We start from the raw sequence: 20,651 nt of genomic DNA, 5'->3' as shown, positions 1-20,651 counted from the left end.
TAATGAGTACCATTAGTGCCCTTTTCATGGACTGTCTGCAGTGGTCCTCCTGATCCCACTCCAGGAATACAACGTAACCTGAGAAATTGTAGTGAAAGACGCATTGACAAAAAGCAGGATAACACCATATATTACATATGGGTAAAGGTCAGGATAAACAGACACAGCCTGCCCCCATCTGCTTCTGTGCAGAGGCCTGCTGATATATGTAGGACAGAAGGTATGGTGATATGTACTGTATACACAGTGTATAATTATACCTTCATCTACAGAACAACACCTGCAGGATTATCAGACATCCATACTGAGACTGCTATTACAGTAGAGACCTTCGTGGTGTGACTGCTCTTACAGTGGATAGTCCACAGTGTGACCACTCTTAAAATAAAGACCTCCATAGTATGACTGCTCTTACACTAGAGAGCTCCATTGTGTGACTGCTCTTACAGTAAAGACCTTCATAGTGTGACCGCTCTTATAGTAGAGCTCCATAGGATGACTGCTCTTACAGTAAAGACCTTCAAAGTGTGACCGCTCTTACAGTAGACAGCTCCATAGTATTACTGCTCTTACAATAGATAGCTACATAGTTTGACCGCTCTTACAGTAGAGACCTTCAGCGTGTTTCTGCTCTTACAGTGGATAGTCCATAGTGTGACTGCTCTTACAGTAAAGACCTCTCTTACAGTAGAGAGCTCCATAGTTTGACCGCGTTTACAGTAGAGACTCCATAGTGTGAACACTCTTACAGTAGAGAGCTCCATAGTGTGACCGCTCTTACAGTAGAGCTCCATAGTGTGACCGCTCTTACAGTAGAGCTCCATAGTGTGACCGATCTTACAGTAGAGACTCCATAGTGTGAACTTCTTCATTCTAGATCACTTCCATGTAAAAATATATTTTCCAGACTGAGAAAAACCCAAAGTTCCATCTCTGATGTGTCTTGTAGACTGGGACCTACACTGTACACAGTGTTCCAGGGGTGGTCAGACTAGACCTCTGAGTAGAGGTCCCTGTTGCCCTCTTTTCCAACATTAAGCTGTAACAAGGCTCATTGTCTAATATTTTTGACAGCCTGAACTTGTCCTCCTTGGCTTCCATGCATCCTGATCACGATGACCACAGTGGTCCAGTCGCACCATGGTTGACCCCTCCACTGCTCTGACAGAACATTCCTGTGGTCTTACTACAACGCAGGGCAGAAGTCTATGCTCCGAAATGTCACAGTTCTCACCGATGTCAACTTTTTGAAACGTTCTCAGTGATCCTTTCAGCTTGTTTTCCAATGTTCTGCACAAAACATTATTATTCACAACTTTTTATGACCTATTCAGGCAGAAAATAACCGTGACCACAACTATTAGGTCCCAACTGTTATCATTCACTGGTTCTCCCTTCTTGAAATTGGCCAATTTTAAGATAATTTTTTTTGACATTTGTGGTCAGGGAGAGTTGAATTATGCAATTCAGTCTGAGCGGCCATGCTCCGTGTGGGAGAAGTGCTTGCCCTACCAAAACAGATACGTAATTCTAGATCTTCTAGACTCTTTGATGCCAAGTGCCAATGTGTCATAGAGGAAGCAAGTGTTCAGAAGAATGCCGTAAAAGAGATGTCTGTAATTACTGGGCTATGAATAGACGGCCTCGGAGTCACAGGGAAGTTGTAGAGGCCCAGAGACTGAATTTTCTCCTCTTTATGGCAGTGGTCCAAGGCAAAGCACATAATATGCATAGCTATTCTCCTGTACAGGTGTATCGGTCTACGGAAGACCAGAACACTTTGATCCCGGCAACAATCTTCCTCACAAGCCATTATAAGTGAACCAAAGACCAATGTGGCTACTTTTCTCCAGATCTCTTATACTAATGTGGCCAGCTTTATTAGCCCTTCAGGACTTTTCTCGTGTTGCACCAATTCTGTGGAACTCGCAGCCCTGGACCCTTAAACGTGCTCCTCACACTACCACTCTTAAGCTCAGCTTTAAAAAAAAACTCATTCCTTCAAGAAAGTCCATATCATGAAACCATAGTCCAGACACAACCTGCAATGGTCAAACATCTCCACTCCACCCTGTCCAAAACGAGCTTCCAACAATGCATCTGTCACAATGCATAGAATGACAACAGAAGGAAAATGACCAGAAACTAGGCCTCACGGCTAGGGAAAGGGAAACGATCGCCAACTAGGAAACCCTAAACCTAGCCCTGACTCCTGTCAGTATGAATAGACCCTGAAGGTGGGAATATTCATACACCGGAAACCTAGGCCCTAGTAACCCTGAATAGCCCTAGGAGTAGTGACAGGGTCTGAGACCACTAGTTCCTTCACAGATGAACGAACCAGTGTCTCCGTGAGGCCTAGTAAACAACAAGCAAATTGGAACAACAAATTACAAAGGGAAGTACACTTATCTTCAATAGAAAATGGATGAGCAGGAACTCAGATGAGGACCACACACCAGCTCTTCCAACTCCAGGCAGATAATATCAACCGCATGGTATGAAGTGTGAGTCCAGACTAAATAGAGGAGCAGTAATGACAACAAGCTACACCTGAGACAAGAGGTGTGGTCATTACCAACAACAACACTGCAACAAGTGAAAACAGATAGGCTGTCAGATAAACAAACGTGCATCCAGTCTCTCAGATCTTCTAACCTCTATCACAGGAGGGACCGTGACAGTACCCCCTCCTCTACAGGTGACCTCCGGACACCTAGGACCGACCTTATCTGGATGAGCCCTGTGAAAGGCTTTCACAAGGCGACTGGCGTTAACGTCGGCCGCTGGAACCCACATTCTCTCCTCTGGATCGTAACCCTTCCAGTGAACGAGATACTGGAGGAATCTACAGAGAATTTGTGAGTCCACTATCCTGGCGATCTGAAATTCAAGATTACCGTCCACCATGACAGGAGTGGGAGGCAAGGAAGACAGTTCAGCAGGTTCGACATATCTCTTCAGCAATGATTTGTGGAAAACATTATGAATTCTCAAAGTCTGTGGATGTTCAAGAGGAAAGGCTACCGGGTTAATAATGGCAGAGATCTTATATGGACCAATAAACCTTGGACCCAACTTCCAAGAAGGTACCTTCAACTAAATGTTTCTTGTGGACAGCCACAAGGAATAACCCACTCTCAGGTCCAGACCACTCATACGTCTCTTGTCAGCCATCCGTTTATACTTGTTGCCCATTATTTAGAATTTTCTGCCAAATAATGACAAAGAGGAAAATCTTTCCTCTTCAGGTATACCAGAAGTCTCAGTACGAGAAAATGTGCCAAACTGCAGATGGAACCCATATGCCCCAAAAAACAGTGACATATCAGTGGACTCCTGCTTACGGTTCTTTATGGCAAACTCGGCCATGGACAAAAATGAAGACCACTCCTCCTGATTCTCTGAGACATAACATCTCAAATAAGTCTCCAGATTCTGGTGAGTGCGTTCAGTCTGTCCGTTCGACTGAGGATGAAAGGCCGAAGAGAAGGACAATTGTACACCCAGGCGAGTACAGAACGCCTTTCAGAATCTGGAAACAAACTGAAAGAAAGCACATGGGCACCATTTACTAGGTGAAGGACTCTGTGACAAAACTGCTCCTGTCAGGAGAATAAATTAAAATATCATCCATATACACCACCACAAACCTGCCCACCAGATGATGAAAGATGTCATTGATGAAATATTGAAAAACCACAGGGGCATTGGTTAACGCGGCATGACCATATTCTCAAAATGACCTTCTGGGGTATTAAAGGCCATCTTCCATTCGTCCCCCTCTTTGATTCTTACCAGATTATATGCCCCCCTCAAATCCAATTTAGAGAACACCTTGGCACCGACAATCTGATTGAACCATTCCGGGATCAAAGGAAGTAATGCGATTAAGCTCACCGAAGTCCAAACATGGCCTAAGAGTTCCGTCCTTTTTCTTAACAAAGAAGAATCCTGCATCCACTGGGGGTTTGGACGGTCTAATATGACCTTTAGCCAAACTCTCGGTGATATATTCTCGCATGGCAGCTCTTTCGGGTTCAGAAAGATTATACAACAGAGACTTGGGCAACTTAGCTCCGGGAATAAGGTTAATGGGGCAATCATACTCCCGATGTGGAGGTAACTCCTGGTCTCCACTTTCAGAGAATACATCTGAAAAATCAGAAATAAACGAAGGTTCAACTTTAGTGGTTACAACAGAAAGCGATGTGCTAAGACAGTGGTCTAAGCTATAATCACTCCAATCAAGAATCTGTCTTGCTTGCCAATCGATGGTAGGATTATGTTTGCTTAAACCTAGCACCAAGGGAGCAGGCAGACCATCTAGCACAAAACACGAAATGGATTCTTGATAAAAAAAATCTCCCACTTTTAAACGGATATCCTGCACCATTTGTGACAAACATTTCTGTGTGAGTGGAGCGGAATCAATTGCAAACACCAAAATATTTTTGTCTAATGCACTTGTTGTCAACCCATGCATACGGATGAACTGACCATCAACTAGGTTAACCCCTGCCCCACTGTCAATAAACACTTCAATTCCCACAGTTTTGGAATCTAGCGCCACCTCGGCAGACAGGAGAAATCGGGTACCACCGGTAAATGACAAAAGTAAATGGTCATATTCCCCACCCACACCACCAAGAGTGAGATGAAGATTAAACATTTTTCTTTTGTTTTCACCTTGACGCTGAACATAAGGACATACAGGTAACATAGTACATAAGGCCGATCCAGTTCGGCCTGTTATCCTGCAAGTTGATCCAGAGAAAGGCAAAAACAAAAAACCCTGTGAGGTAGAAGCCAATTTTCCCCACTTCTGGGGAATAAAAAATTCCTTCCCGACTCCAATCAGGCAATCAGAATAACTCCCTGGATCAACGACCCCTCTCTAGTAGCTATATCCTGTAATATTATTACGCTCCAGAAATACATCCAGGCCCCTCTTGAATTCCTTTATTGTACTCACCATCACCACCTCCTCAGGCAGAGAGTTCCATAGTCTCACTGCTCTTACCTTAAAGAATCCTTTTCTATGTTTGTGTACAAACCTTCTTTCCTCCAGACGCAGAGGATGTCCCCTCGTCACAGTCACAGTCCTGGGGATAAATAGATGATGGGAGTGATCTCTGTACTGCCCCCTGATATTTTTATACATATTAATTAGATCTCCCCTCAGTCGTCTTTTTTCTAAAGTGAATAACCCTAATTTTGATAATCTTTCAGGGTACTGTAGTTGCCCCATTCCAGTTATTACTTTAGTTGCCCTCCTCTGGACCTTCTCCAGCTCTGCTATGTCTGCCTTGTTCACAGGAGCCCAGAACTGTACACAGTACTCCATGTGTGGTCTGACTAGCGATTTGTAAAGTGGTAGGACTATGTTCTCATCACGAGCATCTATGCCCCTTCTGATGCAACCCATTATCTTATTGGCCTTGGCAGCAGCTGCCTGACACTGGTTTTTGCAGCTTAGTTTGCTGTTTATTAAAATTCCTAGATCCTTTTCCATGTCAGTGTTACCCAGTGTTTTACCATTTAGTATGTACAGGTGACTTGCATTATTCCTTCCCATGTGCATAACTTTACATTTGTCAGTGTTAAACCTCATCTGCCACTTCTCTGCCCAAGCCTCCAATCTATCCAGATCCCTCTGTAGCAGTATACTGTCCTCTTCAGTGTTTATTACTTTACACAGTTTAGTGTCATCTGCAAAAATTGACACTTTACTATGCAAGCCTTCTACAAGATCATTAATAAATATATTGAAGAGAATAGGGCCCAGTACTGACCCCTGAGGTACTCCACTAGTGACAGTGACCCAATCTGAGTGTGTATCGTTAATAACCACCCTCTGTTTTCTATCCCTCAGCCAGTTACTTACCCACATACAGATGTTTTCTCCCAGTCCGAGCATTCTCATTTTATATACTAACCTTTTATGTGGTACAGTGTCAAATGCTTTGGAGAAGTCCAGATATACGACATCCATTTAAACGCCGCTGTCAAGTCTAGAACTTACCTCCTCATAGAAACTGATTAAATTAGTTTGGCATGACCGATCCCTCACAAAGCCATGCTGATATGGCGTTATTTGCTTATTTCCGTTGAGATGCTCTAAGATAGCATCTCTCAGAAAACCTTCAAACAGTTTACCCACAACAGATGTTAAACTTACCGGCCTATAGTTTCCGGCCTCTGTTTTTGGACCCTTTTTGAATATTGGCACCACATTTGCCATGCGCCAATCCTGTGGGACATTCCCTTTCAGTATAGAGTCCGCAAATATCAGAAATAAGGGTCTGGCTATGACATTACTTAATTCCCTTAGGATACGTGTGTGTATGCCATCTGGTCCTGGCGATTTGTCTATTTTAATCTTTTTAAATCGCTGATGTACTTCTTCCTGGGTCAGACAGGACACTTTTAATGGGGAATTTATTTTTACATTCTGCATGTCATCTGACAGTTTATTTTCCTCAGTGAATACATTGGAGAAAAAAATATTTAACAGCTTTGCTTTCTCCTCGTCGCTCTCTGCTCTGGGGGAGCCTCATTACTCTTTAAAGGGCCGACACCTTCAGATTTATACTTTTTAACATTTATATAATTGAAGAACATTTTAGGGTTAGTTTTACTCTCTTTGGCAATTAATCTCTCGGTCTCTAGTTTGGCCGCTTTTATTTGTTTTTTACATGTTCTATTTTTTTCCTTATAGTTTTTCAGTGCTTCCGTGCTACCCTCCTGTTTTAGTGATTTATATGCTTTCTTTTTGTCATTTATTGCTGTCTTTACAGTTCTATTTATCCACATTGGTTTCTTTTTGTTCCTTAACCTTTTATTCCCATACGGTATGTACCTCTCACAATGAGATTTAAGGATGTTTTTAAAGCTATCCCATTTTGTGGCTGTATTTTTATTTTTGAGGACTTTGTCCCAGTTAGTTAGGCCTATGGCCTCTCTTAGTTGGCTAAATTTAGCTTTTTTGAAGTTTGGTATTTTTGTTCCTCCATGTAGAAACGCTCTTTTGAATGATAATTGGAAGGTTATTACTTTATGGTCACTATTTCCTAGGTGTCCCTCAACCTGCACGTCTGTTGTTCTGTCAGGTTAATACTAAGTCCAGTATGGCCGTCCCTCTAGTCGGGTCCTGAACCAGTTTGGAGAGGTAAATGTCTTTGGTTATTGCCAAGAACCTGTTTCCTTTATGAGATATACAAGTTTCAGTTTCTTAGTCTATATCTGGGTAGTTGAAGTCCCCCATAATAACCACCTCATTATGATTTGCCGCCTCGTCTATCTCGTTTAGTAGTAGATTTTCTGTGGACTCTGGTATATTAGGTGGTTTATAGTAAACTCCTATTAGTAATTTATTGTTGTTTTTAGCTCCATGTATCTCTACCCACAGTGACTCCACATGTCCATGTCCTTCACTTATATATTCCCGGAGTGTGGGCTTTAGACAGGACTTTACATAAAGGCAGACCCCCCCCCTCTCCGATTTTGACGATCCTTTCTAAACAGACTGTAACCTTGTACATTAACTGCCCAGTCATAGCTATCATCCAGCCATGTCTCAGTTATTCCCACTATGTCATAGTCCTCCTCACACATCACTAATTCCAGTTCCCCAGTTTTATTAGTCAGGCTTCTGGCATTAGTATACATACATTTGAGGTACGTTAACAAAATGTCCCCTTTTTCCACAGAAAAAGCAGAGTCCCTTCTTAAGCCTAAAGTTCTTATCACCAGGTCCTGGTGTGGCTCCCCCCAACTGCATTGGTTCGTCACCAGACATGAACTCAAGTGTCTCTCTACCCAAAGTGTCGGAGGAGGCCGCCACCTTATATGATAGTACGTCCTGAGATTGAGGAACCTTAGATCTCTCTCTCAGGCGTCTATCAATACGTACAGCAAGGGACATGGCTGCTTCCAATGACTCAGGATATTCGTGAAACGCCAACGTGTCCTTCAGGCTCTCAGATAACCCTTGACAGAATTGATTAAGAAAAGCTGGATCATTCCACTCCGTATCCGTAGCCCATCTCCTAAATTCAGAGCAATAGGTCTCCGCAGAACGCTCTCCCTGCCGTAAGCCACGCAACTTGGTCTCGGCCAGGGAGATCCGATCTGGGTCATTGTAGATAAGTCCTAGAGCTCTGAAAAATGTATCTACCAACCGGCTTTAAGTAACAAAATGATTAGACCCACTCTTTTACTCTCGTCCCCAGAAGAGTTAGGACGTAGTTTAAAATATAATTTTGTCACAAATAAAATTGTCACTTCCCCCGGAAAATCTACCCAGGAGAGCAACCTTAGGTTCAAGACAGGCCTGGTTCCCGCCTGTGGTCTCTGGATCTGTGAGACGGTCGTGCGGAGGTCAGCTACCTCCAGACAGCCCCTGCAGTTGTTCGACCAGTGCAGAAATAGCATCCATCGCTGCACTGACACAAACAAAATGGCAGTTTTTCGGCGGTTGATAATGTCACAATGTAGGGGGAGGGGAGGTACATATAATGACAACAGAAGGAAAATGACCAGAAACTAGGCCTCACGGGTAGGGAAAGGGGAACGGTCACCACCTAGGAACCCCTAAACGTAGCCCTGACTCCTGTCAGTATGAATAGACCCTGAAGGTGGGAATAGTCATACGCCGTAAACCTAGGCCCTAGGAGTAGTGACAGGGTCTGAGACCACTGGTTCCTTCACAGATGAACGAACCAGTGTCTCGCTGAGGCCTAGTAAACAACGAGCAAATGGGAACAACAAAATACAAAGGGAAGTACACTTATCTTCAATAGAAAATGGATGAGCAGGAACTCAGATGAGGACCACACACCAGCTCTTCCAACTCCAGGCAGATAATATCAACCGCATGGTATAAGGTGTGAGTCCAGACTAAATAGAGGAGCAGTAATGACAACAAGCTACACCTGAGACAAGAGGTGTGGTCATTACCAACAACAACACTGCAACAAGTCAAAACAGATAGGCTGTCAGGTGTACCTAACGTACAGCCAGTCTCTCAGATCTTCTAACCTCTGTCACAGGAGGGACCGTGACAGCATCACTCTGGACTTCGTTTCTGTGTTGACTCAGATACTGTCAGGTGATAGGTTTATGGAGCTCAAGGGACTGGTGCTCTGGACAAAATAAGTGCTGTGTACCCATTGTGTCACCCCTCCTATGCCATTTATACATTCTAATGGCCAGGGACCTCTCCTGTAGAGTGTAAGCTCTTATGGGCAGGGTCCTCTCTCCTGTAGAGTGTAAGCTCTTATGGGCAGGAACCTCTCTCCTATAGAGTGTAAGCTCTTATGGGCAGGGTCCTGTCTAATGAAGAGAACCGGTTTTTATGGCTTCTCTGACACCTGGCTATCCGCCGTTCACCACTCCTGGCCGGATATCTCGCCTGCAGGCAGTGTATTGCACCCATGGAAAGATAGTCTCTCTCCTTTATGGCTTCTGTATTATTGAATAGGTGATATGGATGGGTTGTCATGAGAGCATCTTTAGATACAATTTTTTAGATTGTCCACATGATTCTCTTTTTCCGTGAAACCTTCTGACCTAATGTTTCCTTCACTAATGACCTCATTCTGTGACGTTGTAGGTCGCGGTGGCCGCGTGGGCACACATGGAGGTACCTTGTCATCTTTCATCGTGAAGAACATCGCTCTGGATAAGACGGATGATAGTAATCCTCGAGAAGCCATTCTTCGCCATGCAAAGGATGCAGCGGACAACCCCTACTGGGTGGCACCGGCCTATTCCACGTGAGTTATGGGTCTACATTCAGAAGGGCTTTCTTTTCTGTTTTCATATTGACATGGTCACCCTTACTACATTAACCTGCACTGGTCTCAACCTTGGCTACTCAGCTAATTTCTGGCGGCAGCACTGATTGAACCATTGCATCCATTTTTGCAAATATTCCAAAGAGCATGGAGCAAAATCATCGCAAAACTTTCAGACATTGAGCTAGTCATCCGGCCAACGAGGTTTTCCGTTCTGCACACTGCAGATTAAATGGGTTGTCCGGGTTCAGAGCTGAACCCGGACATACCTCCATTTTCACCCAGGCAGCCCCCCTTACTTGAGCATTGGAGCAGTTCATGCTCCGATGCTCTCCTTTGCCCTGCTCTAAATCGCGCAGGGCAAAGGCATTTTCAAGAGTTCTGGTGACGTACCGGCCTCTCAATGGGGCTGCCAGGAAGCCCGGTGATGTCACCGGCACTGATGGGCGGGCTTTAGCGCTGCCCTAGCCATTAAAACGGCTATGGCAGCGCTAAAGCATGACCATCTGACCCGGTGACGTCGAACGTCGAAAGCTTCCGCCCAGCAGTGTGTTATTGTAAACAAAAGAGCCCGTGCCCTGCGCGATCTAGCGCAGGGCAAGGGAGCGCATCGGAGCATAAGATGCTCCGATGCTAGCCTCAGGGGGGCTGCCTGGGTGAAAATAAGGGAATGTCCGGGTTCAGCTCTGTACCCGGACAACCCCTTTAATGGGGGTTTCCAGCCCCAAAAATAACCCCACAGTCTCTGCTTTCTTGATATTTTTGCCTCCCCAAAACCACTTATGCCTGAACGGACTGACTATAGCTGGTTTGACGAACTGGCAACGGAATTGGCCTCCAGCATTCTCATTGTGAAAGGATCGGACACGGTCCGGATTTGTCGTTGATCCTCACAACAAGAACTACAAGTAGCAGCGCTGCCACTTGTAGATCTTGTTTGTTTTTGCATTGCAGCCATGGTAGCGTGCACCTGCACTCTCTTTATACATAGTTTGGAAGTGCTGGTTTTAACTCTCTTTTGCATTGTATATTTTGGGGAGTCCATATTTAACCAACGTTTCAGTTGGTAAAATCGGGGCATCTAGGGCCCATCTCCAGAAACGACCCCACCCAGGAACACCCACTTATGCATGGGGTTTGCATCAGCCCTAACCATTTTTGGCCCGGGACAGTGCAAATTTGCCGGGACTGTCTGCAAATCGGGGACGGTCCTTCCTAATTCAGGACACTGTGGGAGTGGCTCCCCCCATTAGACCGTGCACTCCATCTGCTTGGTGCTTTTAATCAGAGTATCCCATAGTTTGATTCTGCATTGTCCTGAAATTTGTAGGCCAAAAGCCCAGGAGAGGCAAGTCTGATAGTGTAGGTCCTGTCTGATAGAAGCCACCTTGTCGCTGGTAGATGGGCCCGACGTAGCTTGTAATTTTCATATAGTAAGAAGTAATGCAGTTTACATTTATTCTTGTTTTCTATGTTTGCATGTGTCTTTGTGCATAAAGCAGTGTGATGCTACTTATAGTCCTTTTTTGTTGTTGCATTGCAGCCATAGTAGCGTGCACCTGCACACCCTTTATACATAGTTTGGAGGTGCAAGTCCTTATGTAGTCACACCTGCCTCTACTCCCTGGGCACTGCACCTGGTTAGGTATGACAGACCCCTTCCCCACAGACACACACCCACACACATACCTGGGGGAACAAACCTGCAAGATTTCAAATTCCACATTTTTTTGCTTGATTGGATGTCCAGTCTGTTATTTTTGGTGTGTCCGCACAGGCAAGGGTTAAGGTGGCCGTCCATGCAGAACTGATGCCCGGTTATTGAGCCACATTTACCATGTCTGACAATAGCGGTCAGGTTCACATGCTTCCAGCCATTGTTCATCCCGCCTGACAAGCTTCCACATAAATATATGTATCTCCTGCGGTGTAAGCTAATAGCGGCCATCGCCTCCCCCCCCCCCCCCCCCCCCCCCCCGGCTACTGCTCTTTACAGGAGCCTGTAATGCAATCAGCCCACGTGTGGGGCGCCCGCCCTCCCAAGATCAGTGTCTATTAAATCTTTCATGGCTGTAACATTGCAGGTGTCATGAATGTAACCGGATATGTAGGGGATGATGAACCTGTTACCAAATTACTTTTATGTCCTTCTTCTGGGATGGATGAGTGTATTTCTCAAAAGTATGAGGGGTGTCACAAAGGAGATGAGCCCCTGTGGGTATATGTGTGTGTACGTATGTGTGTGTGCAGATATACCTAGTATAGTAGATAGCATTGGTATTCTGTGCCTGTATTGTAGATAGCGGTGGTATACCATGTCTGTATAGTAGATATTCTGTGGCTGTATGGTAGATAGCAGTGATACACCGTGCCGGTATAGTAGATAGCATTGATATACAAGTGGCTGTTTAGTAAATAGCAGTGGTATACAATGTCTGTATAGTAGGTAGCGGTGGTATATTGTGCTTGTATAGTAGGTAGCGGTGGTAGACTAGGGGGGTCATTTATTAAGCAGAAATACAGTTAGTTCTTCTCCCCACTCACGCCAGGTCTAAAAAAAGTGTGGCGGAGAAGGCGGAGGGCCGGCCGGTCTGATTTGCCATTTTTACGCCTGCTTTAGGAGTAGAAAATGGTCTAAATCTATGGCAGCAAGGAGTTATGTAGAGGGCGGCGCAGGGGCTTATTAAGACCAGTCTCTAAATCGTTGGTCTTAATAAATGTGCCCCTATGTCTGTATAGTAGGTAGTGGTGGTTTACTATGTCTGTATAGTATGTAGTGGTGGTTTGCTATGTCTGTATAGTAGGTAGCTGAGGTTTACTATGCCTGTACAGTAGGTAGTGGTGATTTACTATGTCTGTATAGTAGGTAGTGGTGGTTTACTGTATCTGTATAGTAGGTAGTGGTGGTTTACTGTATCTGTATAGTAGGTAGCGGTGGTTTACTGTATCTGTATAGTATGTAGTGGTGGTTTACTATGTCTGTATATTAGGTAGTGGTGGTTTACTGTATCTGTATAGTAGGTAGCGGTGGTTTACTGTATCTGTATAGTAGGTAGTGGTGGTTTACTATGTCTGTATATTAGGTAGTGGTGGTTTACTGTATCTGTATAGTAGGTAGCGGTGGTTTACTGTATCTGTATAGTAGGTAGCTGAGGTTTACTATGTCTGTATAGTAGGTAGCGGTGGTTTACTGTATCTGTATAGTAGGTAGCGGTGGTTTACTATGTCTGTATAGTAGGTAGCTGAGGTTTACTATGTCTGTATAGTAGGTAGCCACATATATACGTCTTCCATACGACCCCCCCCAGACATGACTGTGTAATACTCTTCATTGACCCCTATGTTAGGGATTACTTACTGTGCTGCGGCATTGATCTGGGGTAATACAGAGGAGTCTTACACATGAGCCGCTCCCTGTCGTGGGGCATGAAATGCCTCATTTATCCATAGGATGGAGGCTTCTGATGAGTCACGGTCCAGATCTGTATCTTGCTCTGGACTCTATCTCCAGTCTATTCATACAGCGAGGGCTCAGATGTCACGGCTGTGACGAATTCTCTGCTTTTTTCCATGTTAAATTGTTGGCTCCTTGACTCAGGAACCGCAGTTTATCCTCTTGTAATTGACCCGTGACTTCTAATCTTATTCACAGCTGTATCTGCTCTGATTCACTGGCGATGCATAGGGCTGTGATGATGCTCTCTGCTTAGGGGTGTTTGAGGGTGAAAGAAGGAGGATCAGGCATGCTGTATTTCAACATGCCTGATCCTTTACTCCAGCGGAAGGTAAGAGGTGTCTTGCAGGGACTTATTCTCCTCTCCCTATTGAAAACACATGCACGCTCGCCTTGCTCAGCATGCATGTGTAAACTGAATAGCTGTTGTTGAACGTATGTGAATGGACAGAAATACATTAGAGAGATCTACCAGACAGTCACATGTAGTGGTCCGTGCCGCTGCACTGGGCCCCCGGAGCCAGAAACACCTTCAGCAAGCGCGGACTCCAAATATCACCCAGTATTTCACTGTGCAGGTGAGGGGGGCGTCAGGTGGGATTGTGCTTTTTCATGCAGATTTAGTTGCAGGTCTGCATTGCAAATGTTGAAATCAACAATTAGAATTTGCAGCATAGTGGGCATGCTGCAAATATGAAATTCTGCAACATAGTATGGGATGCTGCAATAAAAAAAATTGCAACATAGTGGGCATGCTGCAAATATGAAAATTAGCACAATAGAGGGCATGTTGCTGATACACAAATATGCACCATTGTGGGAAATGCTGCTATGAAAATTTCCAACATAGTGGTTATGCTGCAGATGTGAAAATGTGCAAATAAATTGGCCTGCTGCTATAAAAATATGCAACATAGTGGGGAAAGCTGTTAGGAGAAATTCCATCATAGTGGCTTTGCTGCAGATATGAACAGTTGCAACATAGTGGGCATGCTGCTGATATGGAAACATGTAACATAGTGGGCATGCTGCTGATATGGAAACATGTAACATAGTGGGCATGCTGCTGATATGGAAACATGTAACATAGTGGGCGTGCTGCTGAATGATTTTTCACTGTGTGAATGCTGTTTTGAGAACCCCATCCGTAAGCACTGTACTGCAAATGGTTTTTGACCTTTGGTTACGAATCCGCACAGAAACTCTGTGATAATTCTGCAGTGTGTGAACATTCCCCCTAGAAGCCTGTTCTTACAGAGACGCTAAAAACCTGATCTACAGGTGAAACTCGAAAAATTAGAATATCAAAGTTCATTTATTTCAGTAATACAACTTAAAAGGTGAAACTAAGATATGAGATAAATGTTATGTCGTGAACTGAGTGTACTTTGTGAGATAGAATAATACGTAACTTTTATCAATCTCTTTAAAATAAGTGAGACAGTGTTACTAAAATTCTTACACACGCACTTTGGTGCGTATGGCTCTTTGCTAGGAGAGGGGTATACGGTCTTTTGCCCTAGTGAGGGCTTGGCAGTTTGTGGTGGGGGTTGCTTCTAGGCGAGATCTGCAGACTGTCAGCTTTAATTTGAGGGTATTTACATCCAAATCAGGTGAACGGTGCAGGAATTACAACAGTTTGCACATGTGCCTCCCACTTGTTAAGGGACCAGAAGTAATGGGACAGAATAATAATCATAAATCAAACTTTCACATTTTAATACTTGGTTGCAAAATCCTTTGCAGTCAATTACAGCCTGAAGTCTAGAAAGCATAGACATCACCAGACGCTGGGTTTCATCCCTGGTGATGCTCTGCCAGGCCTCTACTGCAACTGTCTTCAGTTCCTGCTTGTTCTTGGGGCATTTTCCCTTCAGTTTTGTCTTCAGCAAGTGAAATGCATGCTCAATCGGATTCAGGTCAGGTCATTGACTTGGCCATTGCAGAACATTCCACTTCTTTCCCTTAAAAAACTCTTTGGTTGTTTTTGCTGTATGCTTTGGGTCATTGTCCATCTGTACTTCTGAAGCGCCATCCAATGAGTCCTGAAGCATTTGGCTGAATATGAGCAGATAATATTGCCCGAAACACTTGAGAATTCATCCTGCTGCTTTTGTCAGCAGTCACATCATCAATAAATACAAGAGAACCAGTTCCCTTGGCAGCCATACATGCCCACGCCATGACACTACCACCACCATGCTTCACTGATGAGGTGGTATGCTTAGGATCATGAGCAGTTCCTTTCCTTCTCCATACTCTTCTCTTCCCATCACTCTGGTACAAGTTGATCTTTGTCTCATCTGTCCATAGGATGTTGTTCCAGAACTGTGAAGGCTTTTTTAGATGTCGTTTGGCAAACTCTAATCTGGCCTTCCTGTTTTTGAGGCTCACCAATGGTTTACATCTTGTGGTGAACCCTCTGTATTCACTCTGGTGAAGTCTTCTCCTGATTGTTGACTTTGACACACATACACCTACCTCCTGGAGAGTGTTCTTGATCTGGCCAACTGTTGTGAAGGGTGTTTTCTTTACCAGGGAAAGAATTCTTCGGTCATCCACCACAGTTGTTTTCCGTGGTCTTCCGGGTCTTTTGGTGTTGCTGAGCTCACCGGTGCGTTCCTTCTTTTTAAGAATGTTCCAAACAGTTGTTTTGGCCACGCCTTATGTTTTGCTATCTCTCTGATGGGTTTGTTGTGTTTTTTCAGCCTAATGATGGCTTGCTTCACTGATAGTGACAGCTCTTTGAATCTCATCTTGAGAGTTGACAGCAACAGATTCCAAATGCAAATAGCAGACTGGAAATGAACTGTGGACCTTTTATCTGCTCATTGTAATTGGGATAATTAGGGAATAACACACACCTGGCCATGGAACAGCTGAGAAGCCAATTGTCCCATTACTTTTGGTCCCTTAACAAGTGGGAGGCACATATGCAAACTGTTGTAATTCCTGCACCGTTCACCTGATTTGGATGTAAATACCCTCAAATTACAGCTGACGGTCAGCAGGTAAAGCACATCTTGTTCGTTTCATTTCAAATCCATTGTGGTGGTGTATAGAGCCAGAAATGTTAGAATTGTGTCGATGACCCAATATTTATGGACCTGACTGTATCTGTCATCTGCTGACTGATGATTTCTATGTGTTGCAGGACGCAGCCCCAGGCCCTGTTCGCCGAGGTGTCTTCTGAAGAAGACGAACCAGACAATGAGCCAGAGTGGAAAAAGCGTAAAATCTGAAAAAGCGGCACCCGAGATGTGTAAATGGAAACTGATGCGATGTGTATATTTTATTACCATACTTTTTATATAAATAAAGTAAACTGCACACCAGAGTGTGGAACGTGTCATTGGACAGGGACACCCTAAAAAGAAAAGAGATCAGGGTTTACCTTGTCTCATTTCACTTCCAGACAGAGGAGATTTCTGCTGCAGCAAGCTGCTTCCCAGCCAGAAATGGAGTCCCAGCCCTACCCTAGTGTTTTATGATCTTTCAGTTATTAAAACCCTTGCAGCTTTCTGCAACTACTGTTTCAAATCCTTTCTAAGATCTCTGCTTGCTACTGTTACATTAAGTGGGTGTAGAACCACTGTGTCAACCAACAGGTTTAAATTTGGGCTAAACCTAAGGGCATTATCCTGACAGTCATTAAATCCTGTACAGAGATCAGACCTTCGCTGCAGGGTAGCCACCAGGCCGTTACCTCTTGGAGTAGTCCTGGTGTGGTTGACTGCTGACCCGAGGGGACCAGAGACACCAGTGCGTGGCACCAAAGGAACAGGCAAATACTTAGTCGGGAACAGGCTGAGGTCAAGGCAGGCAGAATTCGTGCAAATACGTGAAACAGGTCTGAAGTCAGGACAAGTCAATACGTTTATCAAGCACAAGTCAATCAGTGGAGGATCAGCGTAAGGAATTGGGCAAAGGTCAGTACACAGGCAGGCAAATGGAACAGCACACTTACAAAGGAACTTAGCAAGATACAGAACCTTATTGCTCAGGCACCTTCCCAGGTTAACCATCAATTAGCAGGTGAAGGTTAAGGCGTGCGTGTGCTGACCCTTGAAGAGCTGGGGAGAGTGGCAGAAGAAGGTGGACAGGGCCGCACTGCGGGAGGGCAGAGGAGGAGCAGCCAGTCCAGACCACCAGTAGGGTGAGTGAAGCGGAGCCCACGCACACCCAGAGAAGTGAGACGGTAGGCACGGGACACAAGAATGGGAAATTCTTGTTCACATTCAGAAGCTGAAAAGCCCTGCAGATCTATTACTTATCAATGCTGAAGGTTTGTTACATTAAGGAAGAAACCTTGGGCAAAAGATTTGAAACGAGAAAGATTAGGATACTGTCTGATACTTGCGTTGTAAGGGCCCATTCATACTGCATTTTTCTCCAGCGGCCTCATGTCTTCTGCCTGCCATTGCTTTCAATCGCAATTGCTTTCAACGTTCCTTCTTGGCGCAGTGTGCGGACAGCGGCTGCTTGAAGCTGTGGCGGCTGTCCGCCCGCAGTTAGCTCCATTGAATTGCGCTACATCTAGGCCTGGGCTGTGTCAGGTATTGCAGCTCAGCTCATTTGAAGTGAGTGCGGCTGAGCTGCAGTACCTCACATAACCCATGTGGCAACGGGGGCACTATTTTTAGAAGAAAGCAGCCATTTTTTCCTGGACAACCCCTGTTGCTCAGTGGCTGACAGTTATGATTTGCGACTTATAACGTCTGCATGAGGTTCTTCATGGTTTTTCCACACGGGGCAGGAACCTGAGGACAGGGACTTGTACAAGCATCTAGTGTGCTGCACATTATGGATGTAACAGACTCAAATCTGTCATTTACTGATTTTCCTTCCTTTTGTCATAACTTATGGAGTAGATTAATTTTGTAATATATCTTTATAGCATCCAAAGATCTGGTTTTCTGATACAGAGCTCTAAACTCCCTGCATAAACATAGTTACATGATGAATCCAATAATAGTTTTCCTGCATCCACGACAAGCTGGAGCTCTCTATGTATAATCAGTATGCAGTAAGCTCTTGAGCTCCTCCTAGTGGTGGCTGCAGGTAGACAGAATCGTATCCTTTACTCCTATGGCTATATAGAAGATTTTGAATATATTATCTTGTATGTTATACATTTTTGGGGGGGAAAAGGAGTTGACAATCAACATGGTTTTTAACGTTGAGCTGAGGGCAGTTTAAGTACTTTACTATCTTTACTTGCGATTTTCTTTTTCTTTCTTGTGGATTCCCTGAGCACTGACTAGACAGAGGTCACGTTGACATTTATCCTGTAGAGAGAGTTCATACAAGCCACTTACTAATGTATTGTGAGTGTCCATATTGCTTACTTTGCTGGCTGGATTCGTTTTTACGTCACATTGCACACTTCTCATTTCCATGGTTATGACCACCCTGCAGTCCAGCATCAGTGGACGTGCTTTCACACTATAGGAAAAAAGTGCCAGCCTCTCTGGAGGCAAGGACCATAGGAGCACACATAGGGCAGCGCTCTTTCCTGTGGTGTGCAAGCACGGCCATCAATGCTGGATTGCAGGGTGGTCGTAACCGTGGATACGAGCAGTGTATAATGTGATGCAAAGGAAGCAATATGGACAATCACAACACATTAGTAAGTGACTTGTATTAACTTTCTCTACATTCTAAATTCCATTTGCATAAGAGAGATGACCCCTTTAACCCCCACAAGGAGGTGTGTGATTTGCTGAAGAAGATGCCCAGGTCACGGCCACCAGAATAGTCACGGATTTGCAGCAGTAGCTCTGATGGAGCAGTAGCGTAGTCAAGAACGGCGCCAAGGGTCCTCACGAGGAGATCGATGCAGATATGACAGGCCAGAGCATGAGACATTAGAATACCAAGTAGTAAAGATAAAACAGGTACCAGACAAAGAGTTTAAAGGGTGAGGCAGGTGTGTATCTAGGAACAAGGTCAAGATCAGGGTCAAACAGAGTCAACATTAGACCCAATAACACAAAGAACGAGAGACAGCAGGCAAGACAGTGGAGGCTACTTGACCTTTCGATACACCGCCAGTCTTGAGGTCACTGGCCGTGGTGATGAAGAGAGCCGGAGCTGAATCCAGAAAGGCCCTGACAGATACTGGACCAGAGGAGGCGGCAACCAGATCCAGTAGGGTCTCCAACTGCTATCTGGGACTCACCGCTGGAATTGAGACGTCGGAGTAACACAAAGATCTAAATATAAACCCAGAAAACTCATCTGATTCCTCATGAAGTAATTCCTGATTTATTTGCAGGCTACAAAGCGACTTGGATTTCTGTACAGGATCAAACACGTAAGTTATACAAGGCCTGGAAACTGTTTACCTTCATGTGATACCGAACAGCGCCCGCGAATGTTTTACTATTTTCTCTGCAAAAACACACGCCGACAGAACAGTATGTAACTGAAAAAACCCTATAAAAGCCGGAGGAGGGGAGGAGAGGTTCCCAGCTCACATGGGTGACTATGGTTGGGAAGTCAGGACAGGATAGGATGCCGTTCCCCTTATCCTTTGCAGAAAAATAAACATAAGCCAATCATGATCTGCCTCCAGGCATGTGTAGCCGATTACAGAGCTCAGGAGCAGCCGGCTGTAACGGGAGGATAAACTCTACATCCATCTACAAACCTTACACCGTCCATATGGTTTACTGTATCTGTGGGGTTTACAAGCTTTGACAGACAGAAAAAAACACCAAAATCTTTTATTGCCTCCTGTGTTCTCTGGGCTTCTGAAACCGGGTGTAGTAACACATATGCGTCTCTGGTGGAAGCCAAGAACATAGGAAAAGATTAAAGGAGCCCCGGCAAATCCAGCAAATATCGATAGAACCATGGAGGACAGTTTAGGGTGCTAATTTCCAAAATTAACCCCCCCCCCCCCCCCCCCATGCTTAGCGTATTGGGATTGCTGTTGTGGGAATTTAAAGGGATAGCTCATGCCTGCTTTCTTCGAGAAACAGCGCCACACCCGTCCATGGGTTGTCTCTGTTATTGCAGTTCAGCACCATAGAAGTGAATGGGGCTGAGCCTCAATACCACAAGTGACCTATGGACCAGTATAGTGCCGTCACGGGAAAAAAGGAAGGCTTTTTCTTTTTTTTTTCTTAAATCCTGAACAAACCCTTTAAAGAGAACCTGTCTGCAGGATCAACTCTAAGGGCTCTTTCACACGAGCGGGTGCAGTGCGGGTAATCCACTGCGTGAAAGAGAGCCAAGCCCTGTACTGGACAGCAGAGACACGGAGCATTAACATGATTGATAATACTCTGTGCCTCTCTGTGAACTATTTACTACAAAATCAGTGACAACTTTATCTCTCTGTGATTTTGTAGTAAAATACATACTGCCTGGTAGGGTTGATCTTGCTGATT

The 20,651-nt window shown here is 44.7% G+C and overlaps 1 protein-coding gene across 3 annotated transcripts in view; it reads left to right on the top strand.

Annotated features, from left to right (window-relative positions):
* The window catches only part of WDR70 (WD repeat domain 70), a 234,086-nt gene extending 217,329 nt beyond the window's left edge, over positions 1 to 16,757 (top strand). For 2 of the 3 annotated variants that reach the window (XM_040420963.1, XM_040420961.1), the window contains exons 18-19: positions 9,617 to 9,779; positions 16,409 to 16,757. In XM_040420963.1, coding sequence (XP_040276897.1) covers positions 9,617 to 9,779; positions 16,409 to 16,496 — 251 coding nt within the window. In that variant the 3' untranslated portion in view covers positions 16,497 to 16,757. The remainder of the gene's footprint in view (positions 1 to 9,616; positions 9,780 to 16,408) is intronic. The other variant, XM_040420960.1, reaches the window with a different exon arrangement.
* The last annotated feature ends 3,894 nt before the right edge of the window (positions 16,758 to 20,651 follow it).

The sequence above is a fragment of the Bufo bufo genome, chromosome 2 (assembly GCF_905171765.1).
Source record: "Bufo bufo chromosome 2, aBufBuf1.1, whole genome shotgun sequence".
Lineage (NCBI taxonomy): Eukaryota > Metazoa > Chordata > Amphibia > Anura > Bufonidae > Bufo > Bufo bufo.
Note: the sequence above shows the minus strand (reverse complement) of the source record. Positions and strands in the feature narration are given on the sequence as shown.